Source organism: Pomacea canaliculata, linkage group LG6 (assembly GCF_003073045.1).
Source record: "Pomacea canaliculata isolate SZHN2017 linkage group LG6, ASM307304v1, whole genome shotgun sequence".
NCBI classification, from domain to species: domain Eukaryota; kingdom Metazoa; phylum Mollusca; class Gastropoda; order Architaenioglossa; family Ampullariidae; genus Pomacea; species Pomacea canaliculata.
This window is the reverse complement of record NC_037595.1, coordinates 24,414,430-24,429,714: the sequence shown is the minus strand read 5'-3', so window position 1 is coordinate 24,429,714 and position 15,285 is coordinate 24,414,430. Positions and strand designations below refer to the sequence as shown.

At 49.0% G+C, this 15,285-nt stretch overlaps 1 protein-coding gene across 1 annotated transcript in view; it reads left to right on the top strand.

The window, feature by feature from the left end:
* Positions 1 to 15,285, top strand: part of LOC112566973 (cGMP-inhibited 3',5'-cyclic phosphodiesterase A-like) — a 73,300-nt gene that overhangs the window by 40,046 nt on the left and 17,969 nt on the right. Inside the window, 1 exon segment of the mRNA XM_025243405.1 lies at positions 12,334 to 12,594. Coding sequence (XP_025099190.1) covers positions 12,334 to 12,594 — 261 coding nt within the window.

The following is a 15,285-nucleotide window of genomic DNA, read 5'->3' as shown; positions in this document are numbered from 1 at the left end:
AGGGCGGTAGGCAGACCTCAGAGGTTGGGTTCAGAGGTTACCACAGGAAGGCTGGGTTGTGTGTTTTAGTACAGCAGCACCACAGAGAGGTTGAGTACTTTAATACAGCAGCACCACACGGAGGTTAGGGCGAGTGTCTGGTACAGCAGCACCGCATTAAAAGCAGACATCGGCAGGACCAGCGCCGACAAGACAAACAAGTTCCAACGACAACAGCGCAACGACGTTAAAAGGTCGACAACTCCCCTCACCCCCTCATTCCCCGCCCCCCTCACAGGCGCAGACTACTGAAGGCTTTTAAACCGTGTTCCTTCCTTTTAATCTCCGACACCAGCCATAAAGGTAGACTTTCACTGCCGTCATGCGACGAGAGGAGGGTGGAGTGGGGTGGAGTGGGGTGGCGGTGGCGGGTGGAAGAGACGATACCTACGAGATTATTATCGCCAGCGCACGTCGCCCTTTGTACACAGGCTGATTGGCCGCTGACGTCAGAGGCACTTCCTGTGCTGAGTGGTGGAGCTGTTTAGAATCCCTGGTACCTCCCGTTCCGTGTCTGTCTCTCCGCCCTCCCCCTGCTTTTTTTCCCTCTCTCTCTCTTTCATTTCTCCCCTCTTCTTCTTTCTGCGAGGTTTCTTTTTTTAATTTTCGTTTCAGGCTTGTGAGATTGAGACTTGCCGTGAGGACAAATATGACACGAAACCTGATCCAGATATCCTCCCACCCTTTTAGTAAACCAGTCGCTGACATCACTTGTTAAAAGCTTTCGTTTTTAATTCCTCGTAATTACGCATCTTTTGTTTTTTCACTGTCTCTCTCTCTCTCCCACACATTCCTTCTTGTTTTCCTCTGTGCGTCTGCTCAACGGTTCTGCGTAAACACCAATGTAGCCCCCCATTTACTGCAGGTGTAATCTGGGGATAAGAATCCGTAATGTTTCCGTGGTTATTTCCAGCAGAGCCTTCACTCTTTGAAAAAGTACCCGTGGCAAGGTCTTTGCGCACGTCACTAGTATTTTGCTGGGATTGAATTGCACGGATCTCATCCTTCCCTCCTGCAGACTGAGAGCGAACCAGGCACCGTGTCGTGAAAAGGTCGCGAGGAGGCAGTGCAGCCATGGATACACCTAAATAAAAATAGTCCCCCAGGTGTGGCATGAAGTGTCCTTTGGTGGCGGAAAGTGTATCGAAGTACGCCAGTGACGTCAGAGATGGTTTTAATGCGAGAGAGAGAAGATGATTTGTTGAAGGTATCGGGCGAATCCTGTGTAATGAATTACACCTGGTTGGTAATTACAGGTACGTGAGTAAGCCGTGCGTTGCTTGGTGGTGGAGGTTCACTGGTGGCGTCCTGTCAAGGGATCTGAACTTTTACTACATCTTGACCCTCGCAGGTAGAAGAAGCGACGATCAGACACTAGTCTTGTGTTCTGTCCATCCTTGTCACCTTTTGTTTTTCACCCAAATCATGTAGCAGTCTATTCACGTTTATTTTCTTTTCAAGAAACCTTCTAGGAGTCGTTTTATAAACAAATGGGCAATAACATGTAAGATGTGTGTCCCCGATTGAATTTTTTAAAAATATATAAACTTCCACTAACTTTTAAAGTATCTTTTCAATTTTATGTACATTTTTACATAAAGTAATAGAAAATATTTTGTAGTCTTCTCGCTCATAAATAATCTGATGGAAAAGAGATTGGGGTGGAGTTGGGCTCGATCCAGTATTTTTCGTGAAAACATTGGAACGAGACCTCGGTGCGGGTGGGGGAGGAGAGAGTGGGAGAGAATGGCTTGGCTATGATAGCTTAGAGAAACATTTACTTTAATCGGCCGTGTGAAATCAGCGCGTGCTTCTCAGTCAAGTCAAGCGGGTTGTAACGGCTTGCACTCGCTGCAATATGAAGGAGGCACAAAGGGAGGCTTTGTAGGCGAGGAAATAAAGTTTGACATTCAAATGGTGCCGCAGCTGTCTGTAGCAGATACCGACCGTTTGGCGCACGCGCATGTCAAAGACTTTGCCAGGATGCCCCATCCCGATCCCTCCTTCAAAAAAAAAAAAAGGTTTCTCTTGTCTCCAGGAACAAAGCTTTCCGTGTTGGTACCAATCTCTGGTGTCCACCGCAGGGTGGGCAGTGCGTTGCTAGGAAAACCTTCGTGGGGTAGGTTTTAATTAAAGATTGGTATGCGAAGTTTATCTCCCCATTCCCCCCAAAAAAAACTCAACCCCGCAGACTTTTCACTGCGCAATCAAGAAGACAGAGGGACAGGAGGAGGAGAGAATCTTTCAAGAACAGAGAAACTTGCTCAACACTCATGCTGGCGAGGAATGTTCTTGAGCTTGTCAGTATTCCCTCTCCCATTCTCTCCCCTCCCCTGAGCGGAGGGGCGGTCCTGTGACCAGTGCAGTGAGGACTGGCGGTCTCGGGTTCGGATCTGGTCTCTGGCTCATGGTCATTTCTCTGCATGCGACACCTGCTTACACCTGACTTGCTGGCTCGGCGTTAAACATCAATTTCTCTCACCTCCACTCCGTGCTGGGAGGAAGAAAGAAGCGCTAGTGTCTACGTATCGATCCACAATCCTCCTCCCTCCCTCCATGCCTCCGCTCCCTCCCGCCCCGTGGACGCCATCTTGTTTGGTGTCGCTAGCTTGCGCGCAAACATGACGTTTGGGATCGATATCTGTGATCGGAGACACGACTTGGGGTATCGAGGGAGGAGAGAGGGGGTGTGTTGTAGAGGGAAAAGTGTGGTAGCAGTAAGGGTGGTACACCCCTTTCGTCGTCAGAGAGGTGTGTGTGGAGGTGGGGGTGGGGGTGGGGGCTCTGGGAGACAACCTTGTCCGCAAATGAGTAGTGTTCTATTCTCTCGCGACATCCCGTTTTTTGTTCTTTGGTGCCTTGATGTGTCCCCACCACCCCAACTCCACGCTCCCCACCATCAGCCTGATCACCACGCTCTCCTTCACCCAAGAGCTCTCCTGAGCGTGAGGCGTAATAATTACGGTGAAAGAAGTCCTGATGCTACTTTTCGATGCGGCGTTGGTTTTTATATTCATCAGCCATGACTTCATTGCAGTTTGATTGATTTCTTTTTTTAATTTGTCAGAATAATGACGGCTAACGGTTGACAACTGCGGGGTGGGCGGGTGGAATGTGCGTAGGAGCTGATAATTTGCCCCCAGGAGCTGTCCACATATATATATATGTGTGTGTTTGCCACTTTGTACGGGAAGTAGTCGTGTTTGTCGGTTCATCTTCACTCGAGGAAAGTTTTTCATCCGTGCCAAAGCGTTTTTTATTCGGCGTGCGACTACAAACAAGGTGGTGAAGTGTAGGGGGCAAAATATGCAACGAGTGTCCTCCGGCTTTGTAAGCAGATTATACGAGCGACTGGTTTATAAAGAAATGAGGACAGAATTTCGCGACTTGTAAAGACAACCACGTGATTATTGAAAAGAAAAGAAAAATAATAGACGCAGCACACCGCTGTTGAGAAATGAAAGACAGGAGCGAGCTGAGTTGTATTATTATTCATGCCCCCTTCACCACGTATGGCGACAATCTCTGTAATATGCGGATTACAAAGGCGGTTAATATAGAATTTCTAGAGAAGCGGATGAAAAAAAAAAGTCCTGTGAGGTGGACATGCAGCTGTCTGGCAGAGCGCAGTGCCACTCACACTCGCCTGTGTGGTCGCGATGATGTTGGACATCTTCCGATCTCCTCCGCTCTCGTGATGTCCTTTTTTTTCCGTTGGCGAGCTGCAGCAACTGTCTGACGGGGGCTCGGCGCCGCACAGCGCGGCAGGAGTCCTTGGTGGTGATGTCGGGAGGGCGGGAGGCTGGCGGCAAGACGACGACATGTGACTGGAGGAGTCGTCTTATCGATCTCGCGTGTGTCGTCCTCGCCGGCGAGAGATGGATGGGAGAGGAATTTTGTTGGGTGATTGCGTTAGCGCGGTGAGCCGACATGGAGATGGCCCACAAGATGCTGCGGCTGCCGCCAGCACCACCAGAGCCTTTGACTACGCATGCGTCAAAGCCGTTTTGTGTACAAGATATATATTTTTGAGCATCTTGTCCTCGTCTCTACTCCCTTCCTATCATCGAGGTCATTTTGTGTATCAGGGATGTATATATATGTTTGTTTTGTGTAGCGGTGATGTATAAATATATATGTCTTGTGTATCGAGGGGTTGGCGTTAAGGAGGGTTTAACGTGTAAATTTAAAATTAATATTAAAAGATGAACTTTAACCCCGCAGTTATGCTTACCACGTTTCGATTCTCTTTCGTGCACCTTAGCGTCCTTCCCCCTCACACACATACTCAGTACTTACCTACCTTAGTAGCAACAGTACGGAGCTTGCTTTGTGTCAAGCAATAGCTTGCAGTGGGGTTGAGATCTGTCGGAACCTACTTCGTGCTTTCCTTTCTTACCCACCCTCGATCGTCATCCCTTCTCGGCATTCCTGCGTCACAAGCGCGCGCACGCGCGTCGGCGCGAGGACCCGCTTAGCATGCGCAATGAGGCGGCAGCTGCCGATTAAAGCCAGGTGGCGCTCTGCCTGGTCGGTGGCTCCCCCACGTGGACGTGTGGGGCGAGGCGAAGGGCAGCCCACTTTGTGTGGGCCTCTTGCGGTCACCGGAGGTCTGTGTGTGGTCGGGCTCTGGCAGCCGCAGCTTCCGGTCTGCTTCGTGGCCAGACGCTGACGCCGAGGCTGCTGCGACAGTCGGAGGAGAGAAGGTTGGGTTGGGGAGATAACCGAGTCGTCGGGTTGAGGAGAGGGGGTGTGGAAAAGCTTGGACGAACGACAACCGAGCTCAGTTGCGAGAGAAGGACAAGGAGGAGCAGGTCTGCTTTCTCTGACTCGTTACCTCGCAGCGAGCGAGCTCCACACGTGTTCTGAGCTAAACAGCCAAAGACATGGACCACGAGAAGAAAGATGGTTGTCCTTCAGTTTTGTTTAGTAACCAAACACATTTTTTCAAGGAGTGTGAGATGGCCAAGCAGCCTAGAGAGACAGTCAGGATGGTTGTGGCTGAGGGCAAAGGAACCGAGGCATCACGAGACTGACTGACATATATTCGTTCTCTCTCTTTCCTGCTGTCGTTCCCTCATCGACGAGAGGTAAAACGATCTGGAAGTCGTCTGCGTCGTCCAGTTTTCCATTTCCGCGACACCGGCCACGGATGAGTCAGACAATGGATGGCATTGCATGCTGCTTACCATCTTCACCAATTCCTGTACACGATGAGTCTTCGCGTTTTTTTGTTCTAATCTTGCTTTTACTGAACACGATGTCAGCGTGCACGACGATAGTGAGTGACGATTCATGACATCGTCCGACAGATGACAGCTGAGGTTCAAGCAAGAAGAATGAGAAACAGAGGTAGTACTGGAAGTAATTGTCGGATGAGAACTTGATTAATTCCTGTTTTTTTCATCCCCAGCCTTACTTTCATCTGTCTCTCTCTCTCTCTCCTCACATCACGTCAGTTTCGTCATCGATTCTCTCGATCGGGGTATGACTTGTGTTGCACCTCTTTCTCCAGTGAGAGAATAAGCAAGATACCCCCAAAGGGAATGAATTGTGTGTGTATTAATGATCGCTTCAGCCGATTTTCTGGAATTTTCTTTGGATCCTGTCCTCACCCTTGGAGGTAACTGGGACAAACTGTATTGTGTGTGTGTGTACGAGATGGAGGTAGGAGAGGTAGAGTGTGTGTGACATGTTTCAAGAAGATGACACCACTACGCGGGTTGATGTGAAGAAACGCTTTCTGGACACATCGCAGGAGTCGTCGATTGATCGTGAGGGAGAAGAGCCCTGCTCCTTCCAAGAAGAAAATTCATGCGAAAGGTAGAGTTGTTGGGTGTGATGGTGTTGGTGGTGTGGGAGACTATCCACCTACTTTACTATGTGCATGACAGTTGCCGAAGACGTCGCGGTGGTTTCAGGATGACAAGTTGTGGTAGTGATGGTGGTGGTGGTAGGGCTGTACACACAGCTACTGCAAAGACTTGGGCTGAGAGGATCGAAGGACAGCTGAAGATGATGCAACAGCCCAGGAGGGCAGGAGGATTCAGGTCATCAACCCTCTAATCTTGTGTGTGTGTGTGAGAGAGAGGGGGGTGGCGGAGGTGATTCACGTGCCGTGTTGGCGCTGTGCGCGTGCGAATGGAAAGGGAGGAACTGGAGGCAGAGGTGCCGGCGCTGGACAAGGAACACGCTGGGGAAGAAACTTAGCAAGCACCGTGACCCCGGCCACGTGCCCGTGCGGCCCGTAGCCAAGAGGCGGCCGGACGGCAACAGCTGCTTCTCGTCGCCGGACCCAGCTGCGCGTGCCATGCGGTCCGACGTCACGACGTTACCGCCAGCGGCCAGGACGCACGTCACCTCGTTACGGCGCTGCAGTGAGGTGAGACCGCAGTCTACCCCGCTAGTCCTCCATACCTTGGGCAGGGTGCACCAGCACGATGGTGGGGTGGCTAACATCATCCTAGTTAAAACAGTCTCTTTAGGAGAGGGCCTGTATCACGATTTTAAAATTCGTTTTAACTAAAATCGTTTTAAAATAGTTTTAAGCCGTCCTTCCCTCTCATCTCCTTCCCATCAGGACATGTTTAGAAGTGATGGATCCTGTAAGAAACCACGTTTGAAGAGATCGCCATTTGTTCCTATACGAGAGATTCCTAGGTGCCCATGTGTGTTTGTCTGATTCCCATGCTTGAGATGTTCCCTAGATGGATTTGGAATCGAGGGCGTGGTAGCTGTCACGTCTGCCTCATGATGGACGCCCACGAGCGTTGATGTCACTCAGCCGCTTTGAAGGGAGGTTGTTATAAGGTGTCATAAGGGTTCACTCTGAAATCAGAGCAGATAAGACAGTGGCAGGCCCTGTGTAAATATTGACAGACGTCACGCTGTACACGTGCACGTGCACGCTTGCTTCACCTCTCTCTCTCTCTCACACCTACGCACTCTTGCACAGATCGGGATAGAGAAGTTTGGGGAGGAAGTAGAAAAACATCTTAAAAGCCCTACATGTTCAGAAGTCACCATAGTGGAAGTCAGTTGGCCTGACGTCAGCTTGGTGAGCAAGCATATCCCCCAACACTTCCCGCCATAGCCTAGCACCCCAAGCCCTGTCTAGCAAAGTAACTTGTACAACAGCAAACATTTTCAGTCGTTTACCAAGTGCTCAAGTGTGCGGGAGGTGACCGACCACTCCACCCCACAAAACAAACACATGAACCTGTTTTAGGAGTTTACCGACCTCGATAGTCAGTCACACCCTCGTCGATCTCATTATGTGCCCACGCGAGAAGAGGTTTTGTTCAGACGACAAATGAACAAATTGATTACCTGTTCGCATGGCATGACGGTCGCAGACAGGGAAGGGAAAGACTCTGGCCCCAACAGGTCGCCGCTACTAGAAAAATCTTCAAGAAGCTTACTTAAGGTTGTTTATGTGGACCAATATTTGAACTTTTTGTCCATGTTGGTCCATATTTGACTGGTTAAAGGGCTTTCAACTGAACACACATGGCCAAGTCGAATAATGTGTGTATATTTGTGAAACTCATGCGTTAAGGACATAAATATAACAAGATTTTAAAAAACAAACAATGGATAAGCTTTCCTGAAAACGCATGGAGGTCGTTTGTGCCCGGGTGCATGCTGAAGGCGTACGTACGTGTACTTACCTTTAGGCCGCGCTCACAAGGCAAGCTAGTCTTACTGTCAGCTAAGTTCCTACAATTTTATGAGCAGTTTTTATCTGTCTGTAAGACCGTTAAGCCTTCACTTAGCGTGACCGTGCGTCCGGCCCCACGATCGCTCTACCGCTGGGGCAACAACGGTTTTTGTGACGTGCCTGTCACGTTTGTGGTCGTTGTGTTTTGCTGTTTTTTCCAGGCCTGGCAGTGTTTATTGTAATGAGAAAATCCACCTCTCCCCAGTCGCATAATGTCCGAGCGGCGGTCGTAGGATTAGCCCCCCTGCTTTTCTCGTGTTTTGCATTATTGCTCGACTTCTGCCTGTCGCCGACTGTTACTGAAGAAAGGGGAAATAACTCTAACTGTACATCGTTTGCATCACATGAGGCAGTTGACTCTTTTTTTTTTTTGTTCTTTTATTATTCTCTCCTAGCAGCAGACGGTTGGTGCAGGCTCTGGAGACGACCAGTTTTGTGGGTGAAGTGGCTTGTGTTAGCTTTTCGTCGCCCGTTATAAAGGGGACATAACTGAGCTGCTCTGAATTATTTAGGTTCGTCGTTGAACCGTTGTGTCAAGCATTTTGTTAACGCCTTTGTCTTCTCCTCCTCCCCACCACAGCCTCTCCCATTTTTTGTTTCTTCTGCCGGCGTGCTTTATGTTCGTAGTCCCCCTCGCCACCTCGAGTAATTTTTTTTTGTTTTTTGTTTTGATGGGACAGGGGGTGCATGTTCCTGACCTCGTCAACACTCTCATTTTCTGGAGTTTCCAGATGCCAAGCTTGTTTTTCTTTACCACTCACCCTTCGCTCACTAGCGATAGTGTTTGAAAAAAGCGGAGAGTTGAGGTGTTGAGGGTCCTTAGCTGATACTTGTGGATGGACGGCCAGGTAGCAGCGACCAGCAGACAGGTGAGACGCACTTTCCCGTGGGTCTGCCTTGTAGTATCTGGTCTAGCTTAAGTCAGATAAAGACCTGCGAGTGCAACGGTCGTAATTAGCAAGTAAATTGAATATATATTTAAAAATGGGGTGAGGGAAATATGGATGGATACGGGGTGGATGTATTGAGGTCAGGACCCTGGAGCGAGGTCGCTCTTGTGTCGCCGACCTTCGCGTCCTGTTTTTTTCTGTCCGTCGTCACTCGAGAAATTCGCTGCCAGGCACAAGACAAAATCATTTCTGTTCCTGCTAATCGAAGGGAAGCAGACGACCTTTTTATTAATGGGTCCGACAGCTCTATTCAGCCTGCGCCTTCAGACATTTTTGACGACAAAGGCCACCGGGGTCTGTCTCCGGAGTTTCCTCCTGTCCTAAGCCAATCATGCATGGAGGGCTCTACAGTTAATTAACTGAGTTTTCGGGAGGGGTGGCCGCTGGAGTGTGTCGGGGTGGGCGTGAGGAGCGGTTGTCGACTCTGTTTTGTTAAGTTTTGGGCGGTGGCTATTCCCCCAACAACGAACACACAAACACTAAATCTCCTCCTTCCATTTTTCTTTCTCTCTCGACATCCCTTGTCGTGAATGTGCGGTGCATCCTTCTGTGGATAAATGAGCTGTTGATGTGCACAAGGTCCCGGCTTCTTGCAGCAAGAGCTTTTGAGTGTAGCGGCTTGACATAGCACCCTTCCCACTCCTCCCCCTCCCTCACACACACCTCAGGACAAACAGAGATCGGTTATTAGAGGGAGGACAACACGGGGGTACACACCCCAGCGCTTTTGTCAGAGAGTCTTTTATCAACTTTAAAGCCTTTTATCAGCTTCGCCTGACTGAATTTCATTCCCTGTAATGTCCCCAGCACTGTTGTGTGGAGGGACAGATCATTAGTCCTCCATCATCGTGACATGTCTGTTAACGGTCGGGCCGCCACATTAGCGAAATCTCCCAGCCGCCCCCAGCAGACCCTTCACAGTTATTTATGAACAGATTAATGATGGCACCTGAAGATCAACTGGTACGGTGAGGATCGAAACCGATACTTGGGCAGGTCGTGAACTCGATCGCGGGCGTCAGAAGCAAACACGATCTGTCTTGTCTTGAGTTTAGTCGTTGTTGTTTGTTGTTTTTTTCTCGGTCAGAGGTCACGGTGCTTCATGGCCTTGTACCTGTTGGGTATCGTTTACACCCGCTTGTTTATGTAAGTTTTGTTTGTAGAGTTGGGTTGCTACAGGGGAGTGTGGAACATGCTCCATGGTCTTGCTTCAAAGCCACAAGCCTCTAAAGATATATATACCTATGTGTGCATGTGTATATATATATACATGTGTTTGAATGTATGTTTGTATACATGTGTGTACGTGTGTATATATATGTGAGCTTGACTCTACCTCACTGTGACGTCTGTTGGACGGAAGGCTGGGGCCCGTGTCCTAGCTACCTGTGCCTTAGTGTAAGTAGAACTAACTTGTATAAAATGTAGATGTAATTAATGCTCATACCTAGCCCTGTGTTCCTGGCGCTAACCGCCAGTTCCTCAGACGTCACTGGAGTGTGAAGGAAGGTCGCGAGGTGTCAATCAAACGCACTGTGATACGTCACATTCACTGAAGTGTGATGTCCCGAAGTTGTTTACGAACTCACCTGTGTGCTTATGTGTGTTCAAAGTGCCCCTTCAGTCGACCTTTTCTATGATTTTTCCATTAGCAATACTTAAATAAACTGAGGATAAATCACAGCAAGGCAGCCAGCCATGTAAAGGGGGGAAAGGGGAGGGGAAGAAATGAGAGACAGTCCTCACGCCCAGCCCTGCGAAGAGCTGTCACATACAGAGTGTGTCCCGAGAAGAGATCTGAACCCTGGGCCTCTCACTGCCAGTGTTTTAACCACCACATTACCGGGTGCCCTGTATTTCGGATGGAGGAAGAGGTTATAAGAGAGAACATTGTACAAGAATGATGGCAGCACAGTTTACAGATAAATCACTGGAAATAGTGGTCCTGTCGTAAATAAGTAAGAAAGCATGCTTTTATCGCTGAGAAATTGATCGCTGGAGGACGGAAATTCTCTCCTACATAATGCAGGGCTCAGACGGTTGGCAGACATCTGGTCGAGTTAACAACTTAGAGAAATGCGGCTGCGCCGGCAACTTTGCTTAGAGACCGCAGTTAGTTCGTCTTAGGGTTAATGGAAGGGGAGGTAATGAAAGGGGAGGCAACGGGACTGGTGGCAGCTGGTGAATAATTCACGACGGTGGCCGGTGTGCAACATGAGAACACCGTGCAGCTCGTGGGGGTCAGCTTGCTTCAGTGTCGGCCAATGGACTTTTGCTGGAATCGTAGTTTCTTATGGGGTGGGTCATCTTGCTCCGCTGTCATCCCCGGGGTTGCAGATGATTCTGTCTGTCATGGTGTCAGGTAGAGTCTGTTGTCCCCAACCCCCACCTGTCACCGCTTCTTCCCCTTTCTGGAAACATTTTAACGCGTCAGCAACGACTTTCTGCTCGCGCCAGACAGGTCGCATCTTGATGCTTCTGCGTGTTTCAAGAAAGGTGAAGGTTGAGGAGGACATTGATGGAGGTTGGCTGGAGAAGGATGTCTGTCTATTACTCTCCTTTACCTCGTCTCTCTTTCTCGCGTGCTGGTCCTTGTCTTGCACTCATTTCTCGTCTCAGTCTCGCTGTCTTCTTGTCTGTCTCGTTCTCGGCGAGCGGGTGACCCCAGCACTGCCCACTTACCCCTCCCTTCGCCCACCCCATTTGTCTTACAGCATCCACACGTTCATCCCCGCCGCTTTCACCTACATTACCCATATCGGAAACATGTCAGACCCTGCTACATCCTTTTATCTGAGTTACAGACTGTAGAAGTCACTAGAAGCTCCAGGATTCACCGCCATTTTGTTGCGAAATTAATCTTGAAGTTGTGACTTAGATACAGCGCCCTACATTGCCCGTGGCGGTCTTGCCTGGAGCCGACCCTCGTAATCAATGTCTGCCCCTGTATAACAGGGCGCCGGCGGGCGAAAATGTCACAGACTAGGGGGTTGGTTGGGGAGGGGGAGAGGAAACTCCTGGTCTTCTGCTGCAGTGTGTATCCTCCCTCCCCACTAGCTTCCTGTTAGCAGTCATTTGAGGAGGAGAAGGCCTCGTGGAGTCAGACGGCGGGCCTGGAGGTCTTTCTTTTTAACGCGCGGTGTTTACAGCTTCCGGTCAGTCGGTGGAGGTTGTGTCGCAGAAGACATTCTTCGATCCCCATCTTGGCTTGCGGCGCCTCGCGGACCTCCAGCACGTGGTTCTTCACGAACTGCGAGGGGAAATAGTTCGTTGATGGGGTCACGCCGTCCTGGGTGTCTGGGAAAGCTCGCGCTCATATTCGTATATGTTGTACACGTGTGTGTGTGTGTTGTTTGAGTTGTGTTTTTTTCTTTTGAAGTTCACAGTAAAGTGAGATTATAAATGGGGAGAGAATTTTATTTCATAGCCTGAAGTTAGTGGGTGCCTAAGTTACCTACCCTTACAAAGTTCTAGTGAAGCGGAAATTCGCTTTTATCGTGCACATGCGCAGTAGAGTTCTAGTGACTGAAGAGAGTTGTGATTTTCTAGATATGGCATGTCTCTATGAGTATTTCGTTTACCTTGCTAGCTTGATGTTTATGGTGACATTTTTGTCTTTCACAGACATCATCGTCGGGGTACGAGTCGGCCATCATCGGCGAGGCGCATGGGTTGATCACGGACATGCTGGCGGACTCCAACCTGCCGCCACACATCGTCAGCGGGCTGCGGGCCGTCAGCAACCTGCTCAAGCCTCCAGAGACCCACGGGTCCTTCCACAAGCCGCGGGTCTCGCCCCTCGTCTCCCTCACCGAGGCCAGCGGCCATGGCTCGGACAACGAAGAGAGCCCCTACACGGGCGAGCGGCCCTCCTCGCTGCCAAAGGTCAGGGTCAAGGGTTGAGGACTGTCTTTTGTATCTTGTCTTGTGTACGTGGGGGACAAATGTTGGGGGATTCAGATAGGACGATTGGGTTGAAAAAAGAAAGAAGTTTGGGGTGATACATAAAGATGTCTGAAAAGATGTCTGTTATGATCCACCTCCTCTTCCCACACACACTCAGAAGAAAGAAAAGTTTAGAGGGTAGGTAAGGTTTGCTGCGCTGATTTACATTCAAAGACGCAGAAAAAAGTGCAGTAAAAAGGACCTTGAGGAGAACACTGTCCCTTTGTTATTTTTATTACTTTGTTTAATCAAAGTGATTTGCATTTTACGCTCGATACAGCGTACCTAGGTACGTGCTTGCGAGCAGGTGAGTTAGCGAGCAGTTAAACCCGTTGACCGAGTGTCAATAATACCTGCTGTCCCACATTCCAGGCTGCGTAGACAAGGACAGCGGGGTTCAGTTTTGTTTTGAGGATATTAATTATTCATGATCGTGACCTCCTTCTTAAACTGTTTGTTTGTTCAGGTCATTACGAAACAGTTCTGGCAGGTCTGTAAAATTAATAATGGAAATAAAAACACTTGTCAGCATGTGGTTGAAGGGGATTGAGGGAAGGTGAGTTTTGAAAAGTCGAGGGGGAGTGGAGTAGAGGGGTGTTGTTGACCTCAGAGCGGGTGGAGATGGACACGTTCCAGCCTGTCCATGTCTGGTGGTACGGACACTCAATACCCCAATCCATGGATCGCTGGGTACCCGGTGTGAGAGATAGCCTCCTTACACACACACAGACCTGTTCCACCCACTACCCCTCTGTTGTCCGTTTGTTGGTGGCAGGACAGGGCAAGATCTGTCCCTCCCCGCTCCCCCCGACAACACAGACTCGTGTGTGCCGTGAAAATTTATGAATACTTTGAGCATGACAGGTAGGTGTCGAGTTTTGCTTGTCCAGGTGATGTCTTTTAAAGGTAAATACTACACCTTGCGAAATAAACGTGTCAGCCTGTTGTTGCGGGTGGGCGGAGGTGTGGTGGTGGAGGGAAACCTTGGAAACCTCCGCTGACAACTGTAGACTCGTCAGACATGTCTTCCCTGTTGATGTTGAAGACGGTTTGTTGTGGGCGGACGAAACAAGGATGGGGGTGGGAATTAGAATTCAGGGAGCAAACAAAAATAATTTATTCTCCTGCTTCAACTTGCACGCACGCACGAACACACAAACTACACATTATGGTACACGGATGATTTTGGCACGAGCTGACCAAACGCTGGCACGAGAACAGAGAGCGCACTCGACGTGGAGGGTGTGTGGGATGGAGTCGATCCGAGCAGATGAAAACACGCCGCGCACGTGGCCTGACCACGTGATCAAAACCGTTCGCACTTTAGTGTGAAAAAGCGAGAGGTATGACGGGCAAGTGGGAGAGTGCAGTTTGTAAACATCACGCTCGGTGTCGTGCTTGGCGGTCTGCACCATCCGTCGCGCTTGATCGATGACAGTTGGGCCGAGGCACGGGGTGGGGGCGAGGGGTGCGGGGGAGGATGCACGAGGCACGTGCCGGATGAAGGATGATGATGTGTTTTGAACTTGGCGGATGTCATCACGTGGTGTTAGCCAGCAGACAACGCCTCAGGCTCAGAAGATTTGTGTACAACCATCAACGTCCTCACCGTCTAATGCGACTAATGATGTACGGCAGGTCAGGACAGGGACAGGTGTGTGTAGGTGGAGGGAGTGGGCTGGTGGCTGAGAACGGAAGACAGGTGCTATAGGTTACAAAAACAACTTCGTAATGTACTTTTGATATGCAGCGTAGAAACATTTTCCTATTTCTGTGTTTACAGTCTTTACCCGGCAATAAAATACAAGTCGCGTGAACACCTCTAGAAAACATCGGAAATTTTTTAAAGACCTTTAGGTACAATTGTTAGATATGGTACCTGCCCAGTTAGACACAGTGAGGATTTTTATCACTCAGTCATAAGAAAAAAAAAAAAAAAGAAGTATGTTATTTATGAAAGAGTATCGAAAGCAAACTGGTCAGTGGAAAATGTTTGTCACCCGAAATAACAAAGGGATGGGTTTATGAAGGTACAAACCTTTGACTTCAATTCAAACAGTTACCATTTAGTGGATATCTGTAAACGGCGCAAACTCTGAATGTCTGACTGAGCTGATTGCTGATGTAACAGCCGAGTGTAGAGCAGCTGACTCCACATCGGACTAGGAAACAACACTGAGAATAGTTGATAGCAGGTATGGACTGTTCACCTGCAATGCACTGTCTGCTTGGTGCAAGGTAGGGTAAGATGCTGAAGATGGAAACGATTTTTTTCATTTAAATTTGAAAAAAATAACCAAAATAAAAAATAAGAAAAAAGAAAATGTTTACATTCAGAAACATCTCGACTACGCAGGGAATGGAAGAAGCGTGACCAGTTCAACTACTACAGTAAAAGGGACAAGGACTGAAAAGTGTAATGCGACAGCGAGGGGAAGGGATGTATAAATTGAAGCGAGGAGGGGATAGTATGGAGTATGGTAATGGTGTTGATGCTTACTAATCAGATTTGAAGCTTGAATTTGCCTGCTTAAATTAATTTTGTCTTCATTGGTTATTTTGGAGGGAAGGGGGAAGTTGGAACAGCACTTCATATTTCTGTTTAAGAAAAAAAAAACAGCTGTAAGAAAC